The following is a 20,068-nucleotide window of genomic DNA, read 5'->3' as shown; positions in this document are numbered from 1 at the left end:
CCCCCCCCCCCCCCCCGATTTTCACTGGAAGTAGAAAGATTTACAAAACGATCCTGTTTTGTAAACAAGGATCAAAGAAATCTGTCTGAGGTGGAGCGCCTCCATTTTGGGCAGTTCATTTTGGCCAAAACACTGACTCTCAATTACTAACCAAATCGAGGTATTGAATGACCACCATTTTCATTACTGCATCCCTTAAAAAAAAAGGCGTCAGGCTTTCCCTTCTTCAAGACCACCTTTTGGTTTAATTTTAATGCGCTCTGTTGGGGTGAGGCCCTGTGACCCCAATGCCCACCTTAGGGCCTGCATCTTGCTCTAACCACACCATTAAGCCTCATTCAGAACGTGGTGGAACCAGAGAAACCTGCGGTCGCTTGGGAATTTCATACATGTTTACCAGGTTTCAAAACTCCCTGCTCCAATGGGAAGTGTCCTTACCGCGTGGAGGTGGGGGCCTCAGAACATTGCATTCAGTTTCTCCTTGTTGCCCAACGTGCTCCATTAACCTGTATATGCTGTTTTTGTCAGAGAGGTCCCCCAGGCCAGCAGGGTCCCCCCGGGCCTCCGGGCCCCCCTGGAGTTCCGGGCATCGATGGCATCGACGTAAGTTTCTATTTCCAGTTCTCTGTTCCTCCAGTCCTGCCTTTTCCTACCCTTTCTCCAGCGGGATGGGTTTATTTTTGACAGGGCTAGATGCCCGCCACCTAAAGGCGGGATAGGACGAGCGTGAGAGCTGGGGTTGGATCCTAGAAGCCTGGAGATTTTCAGAGGGATGAGGTAGACATGCTCAGTTGTCCCTGTTGGTCAAGAATCTCCACCATTTAGCTTTACCCAGTCCCCGTCCCCGATTTGTGCGGTGAACACGTGTGGGAGTCTCCCCGCGGGCTCCCTAGCGCCTCCCACTCATGGACTACTCTTACCTTTTCTCCTACCCCTCTAGGGTGACCGAGGTCCAAAGGGTCCCCCGGGCCCCCCGGTAAGTTAATCAGCGCATTCGCGCTTCCTTTCCTTCCTTTAGACGTGGTTTGCACCACGTGAGCCCCAAGAGTCCCAACTTTGTATCTTTCTCACTCACTGCCTCGCCCGCTCCCCGCTCAGGGTCCTGCTGGAGAACCGGGCAAGCCAGGAGCTCCGGGCAAGCCAGGCACTCCGGGCGCGGACGTGAGTAGGCGTGGGTGCACGGGAGCGCGCGCAGTCCGGGACACGCGCGCGCGAGGTGGGGGTGGTGCAGGGGAGGGAGGGAGCAACGTAGAGATACGCCGGAGGGGTGCAGACTGCGGGAGTCCACGCGGGAACAGGGCTGCGGCCCCGAACTGGGCCTTGTACTCCATGCAGCTTCGGCAAAGGGTCCTGAGAGGGTGGAGCTACCTCGCGGCACCCTGGGTTGAGCCTGCAGCGGGGGCAGTACCGGCTCTCAGAAAACGCCCGAGGGTCCGCTTCCCTGCTCAGCCCGCTTCCCTGCTCAGCCCGCCTGCTCGCTTAGCCCCACTTCCGGCACAGGGGGTGCTGGAGGGGGTAGAGTCTTACCCGGCTCTGCGGGGGCTTCTTTGCCAGGCACTAACTAGATTAATTTAGAAAAGGACCTGCAGGCCGGGAAGGGGTAGAGTACTCCTAAGTGCTAAGGAAGAGGAGAAAAAAGATACCTTTGAGGGGAAGTCCTGGAGTGGGAATGTGGGAGAGGGGCAGAGGCAGGGAAATGGCCAGCACACATAGAATAGGCAATTCAAAACTCGTTTTCCCTCTTTGTTTTCTTGACTGGCATCACTGACGGAAACAAATTCAGTATAGGGTTGCTTGAAAACTGGGAACCAGCAACCTTTCTCCAATTTACCCACCTCCACACCTCTGCCTCCCCTCAACTGAGGAAAGCTCATACTGGCTTGTAGGATAAACCTAACCAGTAAATAATACTTTCTCAGACTCTCATGATTTCAGGACTCTTGGCTTCCCCTGTCTCTGTGCGCTGGATTAATACTTATTGAGGTCCTACTACAGGCCAGCCCCTGACTTTAAAACTGGGATACAAAGTGAGGTAAAATAAGGTTTTCTGTTCTCAGAGAACATACAGTGGTGCATTCCTCAAGTTATCCTTCAAGTGACCGCTTTATGTTGTTTCCGAAACCCGAAGACTTTTTCTAAATCAAAGAAAGCACCTGAAAACCCATGATTATAATTCCCAAGAATTTTTGACTACAGAGTAAGACGTTTTGAAGAAAAAAAAGCTAGATTTTAGTGGTTATTCAGATATGCTTTCTTTATAAAAGATTACCATTATGAGGGTATTTGTCTATGTTATTTAGTACTTTAGGAAAGACTTTGTTTTACATTTCAAAGCCCTGAGTTTGAACTTTCCTGTGTGATGCGCGAGGCAGTGCAAGAATCCTCCAAGAACGAATATTTGGATAATACGAATTGAATATCAAACTAATATTTGTATAATACAAATGAAATTATATAATTTGGTGGCTTTCAAGCTCTTTCCGACACTGAATTACTTGAAACTGTCACATCATAATAGAAAAGTCTGATACAAACAAGGCCACTCAATAAACCAGTAGCCCAATATGGGTTGGATTTATTTCTGCATCCCTATGAAACTTGGACGAGTCTTTTGTGTAAAAAGAAAATTTATGATTACATTATTATTATTAGTTTTGTGGTGGTTGAAGCATAAACTAATCACCTGGTCTTCTCTTGGTAATGAGTTGAAAGAATTTCAGATAGAGGGCTAGAGTTTTCTGTGCTTCAGTTAAAGGTGCTTTTGTAGCATGCTCAGCCTGCTACAAATTCTTCCTTACCTTTTACCATGAGGTCATAAAGACAACGCCTGCTTTTGCTTTGTAAAGTAATTACTTCTCTTCAACAGAAATTTTGGGGTAAACAAGTGAAAGTGCTTCAAAATCTCTGGAAGTACCATGTAGTTAACAATGACAAGGAGTTTTATCTTCGTCTATAGCGGCAGTATCGTAGTAAGAAACTCATGTGTGTGCCAGCATTGTAGGCCTTTCCTAGAACAAAAGTTAACTATACTAAGCAAAAAGTTAACTACACTAATTGTATCTGTGTAGAACTTTTTTCCTCAAGTACAGTCACAGACACTATTCCCTTTAACCTTACGATAACCTAGAAGGCAAGTTCGGCTAATATTATTTTTCACAGATAAGAAAACTGAATAATTTTGAGGACAACTAGTTTCCTCAGGGACCCAGATTTATACAGTGGTTAAGATAGTGAAAGAAACTAGATTTCTTCATTTTTAACCTTACTCTCTCTCCAGATAGTTTTGCCTCGTGCGGATACAAAATGAAGATCTTAAATGGATGAATAATCAGAGAAAACTGAGAGAAAAAGAGTGATAGTGAATTTTTAGTATCTGAATTACCAGCCAAGAAAAATGATTTATAATTAATATTTTATAATTATTTGTAAACATTGGTACGGTTCTAACAGATTTTCAAATGGAGCCATAAGGGAGTTACAAGATTCTGGCTTATGCTATTCTTTGGCTCCTTTGACATGTTAAACAAGTCTTTTACCTTGAGACTACACATTGAGAATAATGAAATATCAGTAGCTGGATCAGATTGATGTTTGTTTGTCCCTGAACATAGGGGAGCTAAGTAATTAGGAGAGCTTCAGTGATCTTTTCTTGTCAGGTGAACCTGACTGTAGTGGTGGGACCTTAAACCTCCAACCTCCTTGTCTTCTGCTCTTTGGCTCATTGCAAAGCTGTTCTTTTTGGTAACGTTAACAAATGGTTAATGAGATGATGTTTGGAAGAATATAGAAGGAACGTGATTTAAAGGGTAATTATCCTAAGTGAAGTGGATTTTTTGACAGAAAATGTAAAAGACTCATGGCAACTATGCTTGTAGAATTATGCCTCGAGTCTCACAAGCTGAGTAGTTGGAATGCTGGAAGGAAATGACTGTTGAAGGCTGGTGTTCTCTGCCAAGCAGTAGCATGAAAGTTCCGAACACAGTCAGCTTCAGTATCGTCCCATATAGAACTTTATCTTCATGAACATTCATATGAAAGCAACGAAAGCAATTCTTTCTGCCACTGGTAGAAATATATATATATATATATATATATATATATATATATATAACCTTGCACCTAAAGGACAAATGTGTTATTATCAATAATCAACAGAGATATTCTTACAGGCTCTATTTGCTGTGACACGCTCAGTGAGCTTTGTAAAATAGTGTTTTATTCATTCTTATAGCATCCGTCTAAGATAGGCAGAAGAATAATTAGAATTAAATACAGGAATTATGGTTAAACTATGTCACTTAAAAGAATTTTTTTTTAACGTTTATTGATTTTTGAGACAGAGAGAGACAGAGCATGAACAGGGGTGGGTCAGAGAGAGAGAGGGAGACACAGAATATGAAACAGGCTCCAGGCTCTGAGCTGTCAGCACAGAGCCTGATGCGGGGCTCAAACCCATGAACTGCGAGATCATGACCTGAGCCGAAGTCGGATGCTTAACCGACTGAGCCACCCAGGCGCCCCTATGTCACTTTTTATAGGAAAGAGGTTAGAACATCCTCTGGATGTATTCAACTACTATCCCTGACAGATGTTATATGATTAGAATAGTGAGTTATTAAGGAATTATTCTGAAAGGTCAGTGTAAGTGGAAATAGTCTGACATCAAAGATCAGTTTGATCACAGAAATGTGAGGAAGCCGTGAAATACAGAGCCCAGGTTATTCTAGGATAATATCTAGAATTTTGTGTGTTCATTTGTTTGCAGAACCCTTTGTGAATCAGGTTTTAAGCTCCCAGAGGGCAGGGAATGTGTCTTATACTTCATGTAAACTCTTTACAACATCTATAGCAGTGCTGAGCATATAATAATGATGATAATAAATAGCTAACGTTTATTCAGGGCACACCCCGCCAGGTACTATTTTAAGCATTTTGCTTATATCATTTTATTTTCAAAATTATCATATCAGATAGATATTAATATTATGCCTATTTTGCAGATCAGGAAACTGAGGCACTATACAGTTGAGCAACTTGTCATGGTTGTACAATTAATAAGTGGCAAAGTTGGGGTTTGAACCCAAAATAAAGATGATATAGAGGGATAAGTGTAATATCCTTCCACCTAAGATGCTAATCTAAATTAAACAATAAGTACTCATGTATCGAGTATGTGTTAGATGCCAGGGGAAATGTTCCAGGATTATTATAATGGACATATAGTCCTTGTCCTTAGGGAGCTTATGCTTTTCTACATAGCTGTTTCATAACAGAGTTCACTGTAGCATCTGACACCAAAACGTATTTCCAATTTAATTCAGAGACCTTCCTAGTGATAGACATATTTTATCATGTCATATAGAAGATACTTTAAATAAATGGTAACCTGGAAGCAGCCTTCATGTTGTCCAATAATTTACTTGGTTCTGCTTTATTTTTATGCAGTTGAAATTCTACCATATATAATAGCTATTGTCCACCAATCTTGTCAGTTATTCCAGTCACAGATTGAAGATTGTTAGTTGGTTGCATGTGTGGGAATTGACCAGGGTTGATTTTGGAGGGCATTCACAGGAAGTGGTAGTTAGAGGTTCTGTTAGTCACATATGCTCTGAGGTATGTAAAGTCTGTGTCATATGTGCCTCCAGAGAGCGCTCCTGTCTGTATGGTTGGTTTGCTGAAATACAATAGCCAACATTCCATTACTACAGGTGCTCAGCAACTAAGATGCTGGGGCTTGTTCCCAGATTACAGTGTTGTATTTAGACTAAGGTGATTGAAAGTCAAAGTTGGTGAAAAATTGTTTTATGTGTGTTTAATAATGTTCTTTGGTAAACTTCCTGTAATTAGCATTTTCAACTTTTTTTTTTTACTTCCTTTGATTCACTCTTTGGAGTTATGAGGAAAATGGATTAATGTACAGAAATGTAAAAATGGTGGCCAATGAACTAGTTTTCAAGCATTTTAGTGATATTTATGAAATGAAAACATTTTAGTGATATTTATATAAACTATGAGCGATTAAATATGAATTTTGGTGATCCGTTTTTAAGTTGGGCTTTCATATTTGCAAGGAACTCCTCCCTTGATTAATACCATTTGAACCTTTTTCAAAATCTTGGTAATAGTTTTGTAAGATGTTTATGTATGCATGCACATATGTGTATATATGTATATCTCCATATCTCCATCCATCCGTATATATATATATATATATATATATATATGTACACACACACACACATACACATACACATATTTATCTTTGACAAGGTATATTTCAAGATTACATTATAAATGACATCTAAAAGTGTCAAAGAGTAAAGAAAAAATTTAAAAGATGCATCCTCACTAAATATGGAAATTCAGGTATACATGTAGTATTATTATACTTTATAATGTATTTTATATTGAGGGTGATGGTAAGAAAAGTACTGGTAGGGAAAATGAGAATGTTTAGAGGATATGCTTTAGTAACTGCTTTAGTATTAAATATGACAGATATAAAACGTGTTTTACTGTAATTGGCTTAAATTCTATATACCAAGTGACACACATGAAAATATATACTTAATTATACCTATTATTACTAAGGAAAATAATGTAGAAACAAGCATGCTCTCAAACATTTTATTTTAAAGGTTAATGTTCTTCAATAAGCAACTGTCATTGCTGGAAGATGACTGGAGGACTTTAGATAGCTATAAGGCAATAATGAGTTTATGTTTAATTCCTATTGAAGAAACATTTTATTAACTCTCAAGACACCATTAGAGAGTTATAGAGACATATAATATTTTTATTTTATAAATGAAGTGAAGGAGGTGCATAAGTAGGGTAACTGACAGAGCCAAGATCTGTGGTCCCATTAGACTTAGCTATTAGAACGCTATAATTGTTATATTGCATTTTTCCAAAGTGGAGACAAAAAATACTAAATTATTGGACCCAGTGATAAACAATGCAATTAGAAGGAAGCTAGGAGCATGATAAAATTTATCAACAGAAATTAACAGTCAGATTTAATGTTAAACATTACCTTTGAATGAGAGTACGGGAAGTTATTTCTTTGTAAATATTTGCATCATACAAAAGTTACCATTCTGTACATAATTAATAAACAAAATGCAATTATGCACTTAGGGATTTGCCTAAGGATGCTATAATAGTTCTAACATCATCTTGCTTTGTTAGGGGTTAACAGGACCTGATGGATCCCCTGGCTCTGTGGGACCAAGAGGACAAAAAGTAAGTTAGCCACCTGTTATTAATTGCTGGTATTAGATGCTGAAGTATAATTTTATTGTAGTGTTTGCAAATCAACTGAAAGATTAGTTATGAAACAGTGGAAATACACTTGTTCAACTAAAATCATGTTTTAGTTGAATTAAGTTAAATGAAAAAACACCAAGATGGGGTATTTTAATGATTTCAAAATTCATGTAATTTACATATTCACATATCCATGATACAAGGGGCTAAGTACAATGAAGTTATTTTTATTTTTAGGGAGAACCTGGTGTTCCGGGATCTCGTGGATTTCCTGTAAGTAATTATAAAGTGACAGAATTGAAAATCTCCTACCTTTTCTGTCATTGTGAAATTTTTTTTATTATGTGAAATTTATTGTCAAATTACTTTCCATACAACACCCAGTGCTCATCCCAAAAGATGCCCTCTTCAATGCCCATCACCTACCCTCTCCTCCCTCCCACCCCCCATCAACCCTCAGTTTGTTCTCAGTTTTTAAGAGTCTCTTATGCTTTGGCTCTCTCTCCCACTCTAACCTCTTTTTTTTCTTTTTTTTCCTTCCCCTCCCCCATGGGTTTCTGTTAAGTTTCTCAGGATCCACATAAGAGTGAAAACATATGGTATCTGTCTTTCTCTGTATGGCTTATTTCACTTAGCATCACACTCTCCAGTTCCATCCACGTTGCTACAAAGGGCCGTATTTCATTCTTTCTCATTGCCACGTAGTATGTCATTGTGAAATTTTTAAATGCAGTTTTTGACATAATATGCATCACAAAGGAATTCATGACTTTTCTGCTATGGTAAGCATGAGTAGAAAAATTTTAGAGAAATTTGAACGCACACTATAAATACATGTGTCTATTTGCAGGTAGTTTTTCCCAATAGACAACTCCCCCTTTACTTCCCTTGATAGAAAACATTTCTTGCATAATAACAGCAAATCTAAATATGCAGTATTTAGACCATAATATCACACCACTTTCTTCACAACTGGTTGTATTTCTAATGAAATGTCAACCATCAGATATAATTACCAGCCTAATCCTCTGGCTAGTCTTTTCCTGCATTGCCCAATCTCACAATTTGTGTTATTTCTTTATCTGTTAGAGGGTTTGGTTCTTAGGCTGCTTTTCCTTTCCATTTTACTCTTTGTTCCTCTTTTGTTCTTATCATTAATCTGTATCTCTCATCTTTGTTTTCTATTTGCACTGTTTTCATGGCCATATTTCACTGTCTGTCAACTTTTCCATTATAAACCGACTTTCAGAAGTGAATAGCTTTGCTGGCCTTTCTCCCGTTTTTTTTTTACTCAGAGCTCAACATCTTATAGAGATGCCTTTAAAAAAAAATTAGTGACATTTGAAATTTGTCAAACATCTAGATCTATGATAATGAAACAATTTATTGATTACTTTGGTATTTTCAAGCATGACACTTATTTCCCAAATTGATTTACATATTAAAATGTTCAAATAGGAGTAATTCTTCAAATGCCTTGAAATGCCTTGGAAAAGCCCCGCTTATTATTAAAACATACTGCTCATGTGAAATTCTTGTTTGTTTTGGCTGCCTAAATAATTAGAAATAATAATATCATTATCATAGGGTGTACATTGATTCTACTAAATGGTTCATATAGGGATGTTTTAGAAAAGGAAGTCTAGAATGAAAAGCTAACATGAATATGGTATTAGAGATAGCTGTGGATAGAAGTTATTCCAGCCAATGTAGGAGAGAAAGGAGTAATAAGGATTCCCAATTGGGGAATATTGAACCTGGAAAGCAAAGATAGAGAAAAAGGGATTCTAGACAGCTGATGTTCAGTTTTATGAAGTTCAACAAGCATATAGTTAGGGTTTAGCATATACTAGTCCCTGTGGTAGGAAATGAGTCTAGGAGGATGAATAAGATGTGGGGTCAGTCCTTGATTATATGCAGTTCAGTGTTGCTAAAGAGAAATAAAGTACAAAGGAGAGGGAGATGAAATAACTAGCTCTCAGATTTAGGATATCAAATTAGGATCCTGTCATAAGTCATTTCAAGAGTGACACCATTTTATTTTCACTATCTACTGGATTTGTCTAGAAACATAGTCCACCTGTCAAAAGAACGTGGTTTCTGGTCCTTTCCTCCCGCCTCCACCTGCCCCCACCCCCTCTTTCTGTGCTGAATGTTTGGGAATTTCCAAACATCACATTATAAATTATAAAGCACTACACTGTATTGCTTTTAAGGTAGATTTCTTATAAAACATGATGAAAAAAAATCTTTAAACTTAGATTTAAACTGATGTGCTTCTTTGTGAGTGATGCTAAATTCTCCTGAGGGCAAGTGTGGATGACTACTTTACTTTGATTTCTTACGAGAACGTTTGGAAAAAATATTATTGGTTAGCTTAGACATCAAAGGAATATTTGAGGTGCTGAAACAAACTTCTTCCTTAGGAGTAGAGCCATGTTTGCTTTTCTTTATCCAGTCATTTCTTTAGAATGAGCATCATGTTATTTAGTGACAAAGTTTATACTTTGTTTTTGAACTGAATTATGTCTGTCTGTATTTATATTAAGTTTAAATCACATACCATAACAATTTTTATTTTAATCTTTTAGGGCCGTGGTATTCCTGGACCCCCTGTAAGTATCATCTCTGGGTGTGTTTCTACATAGTCTATAACAATGGCCTATTTCTCAGCTCCCAAGCTTACTCTCCAACTGACAGTACCTGGTGGTATTTATAGTGTCCTACATACATGATCTTCGGTGGCTACTGTGACAGCACTTCTATCCTGCTAAACAAAAAATTTTATTGATTTTAGAAATTTCTGTTCCTTTTTAAGTAATTAAAATTTAGTCAAATGAGTTATTATGTTATTGGAAACCAAAGCTAGCACAGATATAATTCTAAATCAGTTGTTTATCATATTTGATATCATTTATGATAGATTGTAAAAAACATCCATAAGTCACCACATCCCTTTACTTATTTAGAATTACCTTTTTAAAAAAAAATGGAAGTATAATTAACATACAGTGTTATATTAGTTTCAGTTGTACAATGTAATGATTCAACAATTCTGTAGACAACTCAGAGCTCACCACAGTAAGTGTGCTCATCTTCTGTCACCAAACAATGTTATTACCATCTTATTGACTTATTGACTATGTTCTCTATGCTGTACTTTTCATCTGTGACTTATTTATTTATAACTGGAAGTTTATACTTCTTAATCCCCTTGATCTATTTCATCACCTCCCTCCTGCCCCACATCCACCTTCCCTTTGGCAACCACTAGTTGTTCTCTGTATTTAAGAGTTTATTTTGTTGTTGTTGTTTGTTTCTTTGTTTTGTTTTTTAGATTCTACATATAAGTGAAATCATATGGTATTTGTTTTTCTATGTCTGAGTTATTTTACTTAGCATAATACTACTTACCAGGTCCATCTGTATTGTTGCAAGTGACAAGATCTTTTTTTTATGGCTGAAAAATATTCTATTGTGTATATACATACAGGGTCCTCCTGGGGCAGCAGGACTCCCTGGCGAGCTTGGCCGTGTTGGACCAGTTGTGAGTACACACTGCATTTTGATAGACATTTACTGATTTAATAGAAGACGTTACTCAGAAGGCAAATTACCCTAACTGTATATTTTCCCCTGCAAATCCAAAAAATGGCAGATGAATTTCATTCCAGTTCATAATATTGATGGGAACCATGGATAATAATGCTACCTCATTTTTGTAGAGTGATTTTAATTTTTTTTTCCAAGGCTGTCAGCTAAACTTTTCTTCCCAACTTCCAGAATTAGTGGTCAAATCAGGAGATGTCACCTCCATTTTATAGACTCTCAGCCAGAATTAAGGTCCAGTGTCTTTTGTATTAGGCTCTCTGCATAAAATGAATAGCTGAAAATTATTGCCAAGTGTATTTCTGTTAGGATCATTAAATTATAATTGAACCAACAGAACTTAACATTAGGCAATAAAGAGCTGAACTTTATAGAAGAAATTGTTGGTAATAAATTCTTGATGTTACTATCCAATATTTCAAAAATGTTGAAGTAGTGACATTATGTGGAGGATAGATAATTGTAAATGCATTGAGAGTAGGAGCCATGTATTATATATTTTTTCTTGCTTCTCCATACGTCTTACTATTTGATAAAATTATTTACTGAACAAATGAATATGAAATGGTTATAAAGTTAAAATAATTGTAAGATGCTTTTGACTTCTTATGGTAGAATATTCAGAAGGAAAACATACACAAGGAGTAAACTGTGGACGTTAGGGCGAATTGAAACCATTTTCATTTGAACGGCTTATTTGTATTTAGCCATCTTGGATCTCCTGTGCCATTTGCAAGACAGTATGGTGATAGGCCAAGTAACAGCTTGTGGGTAAACAGTACCCTGGGAGAATCTGGCATTGCAGAGATTAACCTGCCATTCCATAGCTTCAGGCTGGCTGCAAACCTTCTTTTGCCACCATTATCTGGATGGTACTAGAAGTACTGGCTGTTTCAGTTCCTCTATAAATCAACTAAAAAAATAGGTGGTGTTTCCAGTTTGTTTCCAGAATAAAGTAATCATGCTGTAGAAAAGAATTGGCTTTGCTTTTCCCCCCAAACTTCCTTCTGCCTTGTTTTATTACTTTGGTGAGACTGTACCTCCTTTATTCTTCTAGTTTTGTGGAGCTAATTGGATTATGGGCCACCCATCGATTTTAGTGGCAGGTCTATGCAAGACTGAGCTCTGTAGGGGTTTCTAGTAATATTCTCTCATGCCTTACCAGTTTTATGCACTGCGTTTTGACGTGTATAACCACTGTGTCACAATTTTCAATAACTTAGGGTGACCCTGGGAAAAGAGGACCACCTGGCCCCCCTGGCCCCCCAGGACCCAGTGTAAGTTATTTGCAGCTTGAATTTTCTTGTGTCTGAGAGTTGGAATTAAATAAACCCAAGAACCAAAAATGGAAGTACTTGTTAATTGAGTCATCATCCTAAAATTCCAAAATGGCTACCAGTTTTTTTCCCCCATTCAGAACATGGGTCTTCTTAGGACAGAAAAGTAGAGGAATAACAATAATTTAAAAGGAGGTTTTCTCAGGGAATGGCTTACTCATATATTTGAAGTCCTTTGACTTTTGTGATTTCTCAAATGCTCAAAACTTGGATGTATAAAAGGAACATTTTCAAATGAACTAGTTTTTACAAAGGATTTATACAGTAAGCAATTTAAAAAATAGGAGTTTAAGTAGGAGATAATTCATATTTTAAATTTATATTTGGAGTACCCCATATTTTCTATTCTTTCATTTTATATCCCTTCAGTCCCCTGAAAGAGATAATATACTGAAATTTAGGGGTCTCCAAAATGAACATGCCCTACAAGTCAAAATTTTTAGAATATTAGCATATTATATGTAGCTCTTTGTTCCTTATATTTTATTGAACAAATATATTTATTGTATTTTTGTTCAATGAACTTTCAATTATTAGTAGGTTTGAATTACATATTTAACTATATTCTTAACTTTAGTATTTTCTTTACTTTAGGGAACAATTGGTTTTCATGATGGAGATCCATTGGTAAGATGTTTACCTTTGAATGAAATACAGATTAAGTCAAAGACCGTGTAATCTTCAGGTCAACTCTCCTTAAAATTACCTTGCTGGAATATGTTGTATTTCTGTTTTACTTTGATGGTGGAACAATCCATAGAACTAGAGGACTGGTAGTTTGGATACACTCACATTGTAACTGGTTTTCATTATAGAAATGATTTTGTTTTTCCATAATCTCTTTACTTTATGGCTTTCAACAGAGTACCCCTCAATCTTAGAAGATAGAAGCCAAACAGTTCCTTTGAGACTTGTACTTACAGAGTGATATTCAGATGATGTTGGTAAACTGTACTAAGTGCAATGTTAGCCAATTTGACAAGGGTATGTGGACCTCAAGTTACAGCTATTCGAATAGAGGGGAAGGGGAAAAGGATCAGGTTGTGGTACACTAGACTGTCTGGAAACATTTTATTTCTTTAATAAATTAAATCTGAAATAAATATGGCAAACTATTAACATTTATTAAATCTGGATGGTGAATACTCTGTACTTTTCTGTGAGCTAGGAATATTTCTGATTTTAAAAATGAAATATTGAAAAAAGGGGTAGTCAGAGTTATTTAATGAATATAATTATATTGGGATTCTGTAGCTAGAATCCCTAAAAAAATACCATTTTGTCATAAAGGGAGGCTCTAATTTATGCTCTCCTTATCTATCTCTCTCTCCCTTTGGCAGTGTCCCAATTCCTGTCCACCAGGTCGCTCAGGATATCCAGGCTTACCAGGCATGAGGGTAAGAGAACAATTTCAGTATTTTATATTCAAGAGTATTATCCATAGAAAAAATAGAGCCTTTCCTGTAAGCACTGGCCTTCCTGGTGAAAGACCACATTCTGATGGATTAGGCAAGTCTGTGTTCGTTTGTTCTGCGGCTCAGTCTATGGTCCTTCTTCAGTCCTAGGAACTGTGGCTGGTGCCCCTGGCAGGTAGTCCTATGGAGACATGGATGTTTGATCACACAGTGCTTTTGTTGTTCGGGGAGGAAATACCCATACAATGTATTGGCTTGAGAGACTCTATAACACCAAATGAATGTAGAGAAGTTTGCTTCCTATTGAGGAAGATTGGGGGTAATTGCACACATAATGTATTTGAAACTATTTTGGTTAAGAAAATCTAGGGAATACTGTGCATAATAGGCAAGAAAAAAGACTTCCCAAAAATGTTTTCTCTCACTCTATATCATAGTTACTTCAAAATTTACCATAAAAATAAAAAAAATATTAAATGTTGGGGTTAGGTGGGATTTTTCTCTAGTCTATGAGTCTGAAATTATTTTGAAAATTCCAGACCAATGGAGTTGTGCTATGATCTGAAAGGCCCCAGGGCACTGCTTTTCTAGTCATCCTTTTCTCTAAGGTTAGTTTTAATGGGTTCCCACAACTGCAAAAGATTTGGTCCTGGATTGGTGTCTTATTTTTCACGAAGACCTACACTCTTGGAATGAGAGTGGCTTTGAGAGTGAAAGCTCTGATGTACTTAATTTTGGAATGTTCATTTCCCATTTGCCTCATGTTACCACCAAAAGCACACATATGTTTAGAACAGGTGGCCAGACAGGAAGAGATAGGAGATTTTCTTCTCATGCTCTGCAGCTTTCACTGACTGCCCTTAATAGCTTTCCCTTTGCATCTAAAATTGTGTACAAGAAGAGGTGGAAGTTGTGCATCTGGGGAGATCCCTTCCACCCCCATGAAGGTACAGAGGAGGCAGAAGGGTTTTCAGAGCAGCATCGAGAGAGCAGGAGATAGCCAGCTGAGCTGGGTCATCTTTGGGAAAAAAGTTACTGATGTTGGAGAAGACTTAATGCTCTTACCCCAACTATGAAAGGATGTTTAGGATAGAGGGATCTAGGGAATGGCCAGCAATATATCATGTTGCTGAACCAGAGAATAAAGCTTTTGCTATTCTAGAACAGTGTTTTTCTATTAACTAAAACTTATATTTATCATCTACAACAGTCATGTAATACACATGGCAGTATTAAGGTCATTTAAGGTAGTCATTTTCCTTGTGACGTAACCTTTTTCTGTGTAGCAGAAACTGACACAGATTTAGGGAAGCAAGATCACTTTATGAGCCTTCTGACCAGTTTCCGTAACAAACCCAATACAGTTATTTTTAAATTAATTAATTCATTAGTTAATTATGCATTTTTAGGGTCATAAAGGGGCTAAAGGAGAAATTGGTGAACCTGGAAGACAAGGTCACAAGGTAAGGAAAATGAATATATAGTGGGTAAGTTGTGATTAGGAGGAAGTGATTACTTTTATTACAAGAAATTATAGGGAATAATAAAGCATATTTTATCCTTCCTTTTCAAATGATGATTGACAAGTTTTCAGTAGATGCATTAATATTCTAAGTATAATATTCTAATGTTGTTCAATTGTAAAAAACAGTAACTCACCATACATTTCATTCTTTCCTGTGTTGCTACCCCTTGCTTTTCTTTTGAAATCAATCACACTCAGCTTTTTTCCTTGATGCTTTTGATAGTCAAACATTATTCAGCTACTTTTCCCACTCCAGTAAACAAAATTTTATGACATGTGTAAAATTTTATGATGAGTGTTGCTGACACGAGCAAACAGGAAGTTGATAGCTCATGGCTTCTCATCTTAAGTTCTGAAATAATTTGTTTCTGACTTCATTTCAATAGAATTTAGATGTTGAGTAATATGGGAGTTAGTGATAGGACTTCTGTTATTGTCTGGATAGAAACATGGCATCCACAGCACAGCCTACATTGGGGCTCACATGCCCTGCAGAAAAACCAACATAGAAATTTAAAGTAAGGTGACTTACTTGCTTTTTTTTAATCCACTAATGTCAATTGCCTTTAAGTGTCTAAGAATTTGACTTTCTGCTTAATAAAAGTTTTGTCCCTGTTAATTGTGTAATGTTTTACAAAGTCAAACTGTTCTTATTCATGCGGGTTTTCTAGACTTTGTAGACTATGTCCTTCTACACCTTAATGGGGTGGAGGCAGAAAATTAGTCTTTTTCTTTGGAGGAGCTGGAGAGGCAATTTATTAATATCATCAGGCATTAATATCCTTGAACTCTTTAGCTAAAATCAGTCTGTTGAGCAACCTCAGATAATCAGGATAAGTAAGCCCATTTTCTGTTCCTTATTACAGTTTGGTCATTTATTTTTAAAGTCTTTTATTGCTTAGGCACTGAGTAATTAAGGCATTTTATTTATCTGGAATGTAACAGCTGGTTAATGTCAAATTGGAGCAAGAAAAAAACTGAGTACTTCAGAAATTTTTCTGCATGCTCATTCCTCCATTAAATCTTAAAATTCACAACTAAAAAAATGCAACAATTATTTATTAAGTTCCTGCTGTGTGCCAGGGCTTATTCTAAGTGCCAGGGGCATAGAAATGAAAAAAAAAAATATGTCCAACCACGGAGACTGGCTAAATTAAGTATGGCATGTCCATATAATAGAATATTATCTAACCACCAAAGAAAAGGCGTGTAAGAATATTACAGTGCACCAAAAGGTTTTCATGAGGTAACAATACATGTAGTAAAGCAGATATAGTAGACTTCTGTTGTTTTTGATGCCATCCATACCTTCTTCCTTCTTTTGGTGGCCCCTTTTCTTTGTGGAATTTTTACAACCCTGTCCCATGGGCTTTGCGGATGGAGCTGTCAGTCAGAGTATTTTCCTCCTCTTCCCCAGAAACCAATAGTTTTGATACCTATACAAGTCAGTTATCCAGACTCTCAAATATGGCTTGGTTTTCAATGGGGAACCTGAAAACTGTTTTGGTGTGTGAAATAACTGGCCAAAATTTTATTGGTAGGTGTTGAAAACTCCTTTATTTCACTTGTTTTGTCACTTACATCTCTCAGTGGGTGTCTTTAAAAACTTACATATAAAGATAGGAAGACAATAGCTCATTAAAGAATGAACCTTGAAAGGGTAATAGATGCACTGAACTGTAAACTTAAAGTGGATTCACAACTCTGCCTTGAATTTACAAATTAGTTAATAAAAATTTTAAAATTTGTTGATAAATATAGAAATGAATAGTCAAAAATCTTTCTGTAAAATGATAATAAATTGCTGTTCCTAAATTTGTCAGTTAATGTCAGGGTTATTGATTAGTTGTGTGCTATTCATCTGCTGGTGAAATATTTAAATCAATTGTATTAGTCCAAGGTTTATCAGGAATCTGTGGGAAAATATCCCAAACCTTGCTAATGGAAACTTACTGTGCACATATGAGTCACTGTTGTTTTGATAGGTAGGGAAATATAAGTAGCATTTAATTGTATGCATGTGTTGATTACCCACTCCAATAGCTAATTCACTGGCTTTCCCATTGGGACAGCCTCTCTGCCATCAATTATATATTCTTATGGAATATAATCTGAATATAACTATGAGACTAAAACCACTATGTAATACCCTCATAATTCTTTCAAAAATCAAGTATAAATGATCTAGGCATAACTTAGTTCTTTGTATTATATGTCCAAAGTTTCTATATTAATATTGCTATTCAATTTGCTATATTTCTGTGTGTATATGTGTATGTGAAAATCTCTTTAAGGTATGGTCTGTAGAGCAAGAACATGGGTGAACTGAAACATGTAATAAAGAAACAACAGAAATTGATTTTTATCTAATATTATGTACATAATATTAAAAATGGAAAATTTTTCTCATGATTAATTTTACAATTAGAGATATCCATTACTACAGGAAATGTAGGGCAGTATACTTATTGTAAAAAATAAAACCTTTGTCAGAGGGAAAAGTAAATTTTTTCTCAGAGTCAATAAAGTAATCTTTCTATAAGAAACAGCAGTTGAATTTCTCTTCAGAATATACTAACATTTTAAAGTATATCAGAGGTTATAAGCTTAGTATCAAAAAGTCAAAATAATAATTAGTTAGAAAACAAAATGGAAGAAGATTCCATTGGCAATTGCTACCAAATAGTCAAGATACCTTAGAACAAACTTAAATATTCAAGACTAACATGAAGAAAAGAACAAAACTTTATTGATTGAAAGAAAAAGATTTGATTAAATAGATACACTCAGTTCTAAGATAGAAAGGCTCAATATTGTAAAGATTCTAATTCTTTCCATATTAATTTCTTAATTTAATGCAGCCCTAATACAAAGCAGGTAGTATTTTTGTGAAGATCTTCTGAATAATTCTAAAGTTCATCTGAAAGAGTAAGCATGTAGGAAAAACTGAAAAAGAGTAACTATCGATGAAAAATAAAGGTAAAGGAATTCTGTCTGAGATTAAAATGTATCATGAAATTGCAATAATTAAAATGTTGTGGTATTGGCAACATCATACAACAGATCAGAAAAGCAGAAAAAACAGATCAGAAAAAACAAGTGTATTTAACAATTTAGTATGTTAAGGAAGAATTTTCCAGCCTGTGGGGAGAGATATCTGTGCGGAGATATCCTTCAATAAATGATATTAGAGAGAGTGGCCAATTACCAGGAAAAAAGAAAATGACAGATTTCTATCTTACATTTTACATTAAACCAATTAAAGATTTCTATGTAAGAAATTAAACTATGAAACAACTAGAGGAAAAATACAGATGAATATTTACGTATTTTTGGGGTGGAGAAAGCTTTTCAATGGGTGACATCAAAGGTAGAAGCCATGAAAAGAAAGAGTGATTTAAATACTTTAAAAAATTGTATATGGCAGCAAAATTATAATAAGAAAAGTTTAAAATGAAAATCACAATTTGGGGGTGCCTGGATGGCTTAGTCAGTTAAGTGTCTGACTCTTGATTTCGGCTCAGGTCATGATCTCACAGTTCGTGAGTTCGAGCCCCACGTTGGGCTTTGTGCTGACAGCACGGAGCCTGTTTCAGATTTTCTCTCTCTCCCTTTCTCTCTGCCCCTCCACTGCTCTCTCTCTCAAAATAAATAAATTAAAAAAAAAAAAGAAAATCACAATTAAATAATGTTGTAGTTTATGGAAAAGTTTGCATAGCATGATCATATTTTCCTAAAAATACACCCCCATACACACAATACACACTTGGAACGTGAATGTATGCATATTCTCTCTCCGTCATTTCCTCTCCCACCCCCACCCTTTTTTAGAGAAGCATCTAAGATGTTACAGGTATTTATAGTTGAAAAGTGGGATTTGGGTGACTTTATTTGTATAGTTCTCTGTATTTTCTGAATGTTACACAATTAATATGGATTATTCATGTAAACTAATTTAAGAAAGTACAGTAGCATAACTCAGGGGATGCCAAATGAATTTAAAATGTGCTGAGTTACAACGAGCCTATATCTATCTATGCTCATTTGCTGCAATAACATTTGGAGTGCTTTCTGTTGTTTCTTAGGGTGAAGAAGGTGACCAGGGGGAACAGGGAGAAGTCGGAGCTCAAGGACCTCCAGTAAAGTATTGTTTAAAAATATTTAGGATATGCAAATATTCTTTTTTCATGACTTTTGGAATATTTCATGTTTAGCATTTGAATTAATAGTATTATATGAACATGGTATTCTGTATTTTTCCACCAAGACAGCACTGGGAATTTACCATTTTTTTGAAATAGGAAAGGATCCCCATTATACATTCAAGCACCATTTTAACAAAACAAAATGTACCTATAATTACATACATTTATTTACTAGATTTCAGGGCTAGGCTATCTGAAAGCAAATATTGAACACAAGAGAATGATATATGTGTTTCATGTTCTATGGTGCTATCATATGATACGGAAAAATTCAGGTACGCTGAATCTGTAGCAGGTAGGTCATCGACTGGATTTGATGTACCTTATGCCAGCATGTAATCATTATAATTAGAACATTCTTAATTCCTTGTAATAATGTTTTTTTAAAATAAAAAGTTGGTCCCTTGTGCTTTGGCAGATTGCTGCAATTAAATGCACAGTGAAGTAATCTGGGGCATTGACATATGTCAATTTAAAGTGTTTGGGACATCAAAATTTACATTACTTTTGTATATGAAAGTAGACTTGTTACACTTTTTTTCTTGTCAGGATGAGTAGTAACAATTATGGAAATAATAATTTCTGAATATTGATTGAATTGCAGCTAGCCACGGTCTTTACTATGTAAAGCACAGACTCAGGTCCTATTCTCAGAAACGAAAGAGTTAGGGAGGACAAACATGGGGCCACCACCCTTCCTTGCCC

The 20,068-nt window shown here is 36.4% G+C and overlaps 1 protein-coding gene across 1 annotated transcript in view; it reads left to right on the top strand.

Annotated features, from left to right (window-relative positions):
* Positions 1 to 20,068, top strand: part of COL9A1 (collagen type IX alpha 1 chain) — an 87,455-nt gene that overhangs the window by 23,070 nt on the left and 44,317 nt on the right. The window contains exons 8-19 of the mRNA XM_040473873.1: positions 529 to 603; positions 941 to 976; positions 1,099 to 1,161; positions 7,195 to 7,248; positions 7,510 to 7,545; positions 9,864 to 9,887; positions 10,766 to 10,819; positions 12,105 to 12,158; positions 12,813 to 12,845; positions 13,559 to 13,615; positions 15,043 to 15,096; positions 19,244 to 19,297. Coding sequence (XP_040329807.1) covers positions 529 to 603; positions 941 to 976; positions 1,099 to 1,161; positions 7,195 to 7,248; positions 7,510 to 7,545; positions 9,864 to 9,887; positions 10,766 to 10,819; positions 12,105 to 12,158; positions 12,813 to 12,845; positions 13,559 to 13,615; positions 15,043 to 15,096; positions 19,244 to 19,297 — 594 coding nt within the window. The remainder of the gene's footprint in view (positions 1 to 528; positions 604 to 940; positions 977 to 1,098; positions 1,162 to 7,194; positions 7,249 to 7,509; positions 7,546 to 9,863; positions 9,888 to 10,765; positions 10,820 to 12,104; positions 12,159 to 12,812; positions 12,846 to 13,558; positions 13,616 to 15,042; positions 15,097 to 19,243; positions 19,298 to 20,068) is intronic.

This window comes from Herpailurus yagouaroundi, unplaced genomic scaffold, assembly GCF_014898765.1.
Source record: "Herpailurus yagouaroundi ecotype Mexico unplaced genomic scaffold, PumYag 139, whole genome shotgun sequence".
Taxonomy (NCBI): domain Eukaryota; kingdom Metazoa; phylum Chordata; class Mammalia; order Carnivora; family Felidae; genus Herpailurus; species Herpailurus yagouaroundi.
This window is presented reverse-complemented; position numbering and strand designations above follow the sequence as displayed.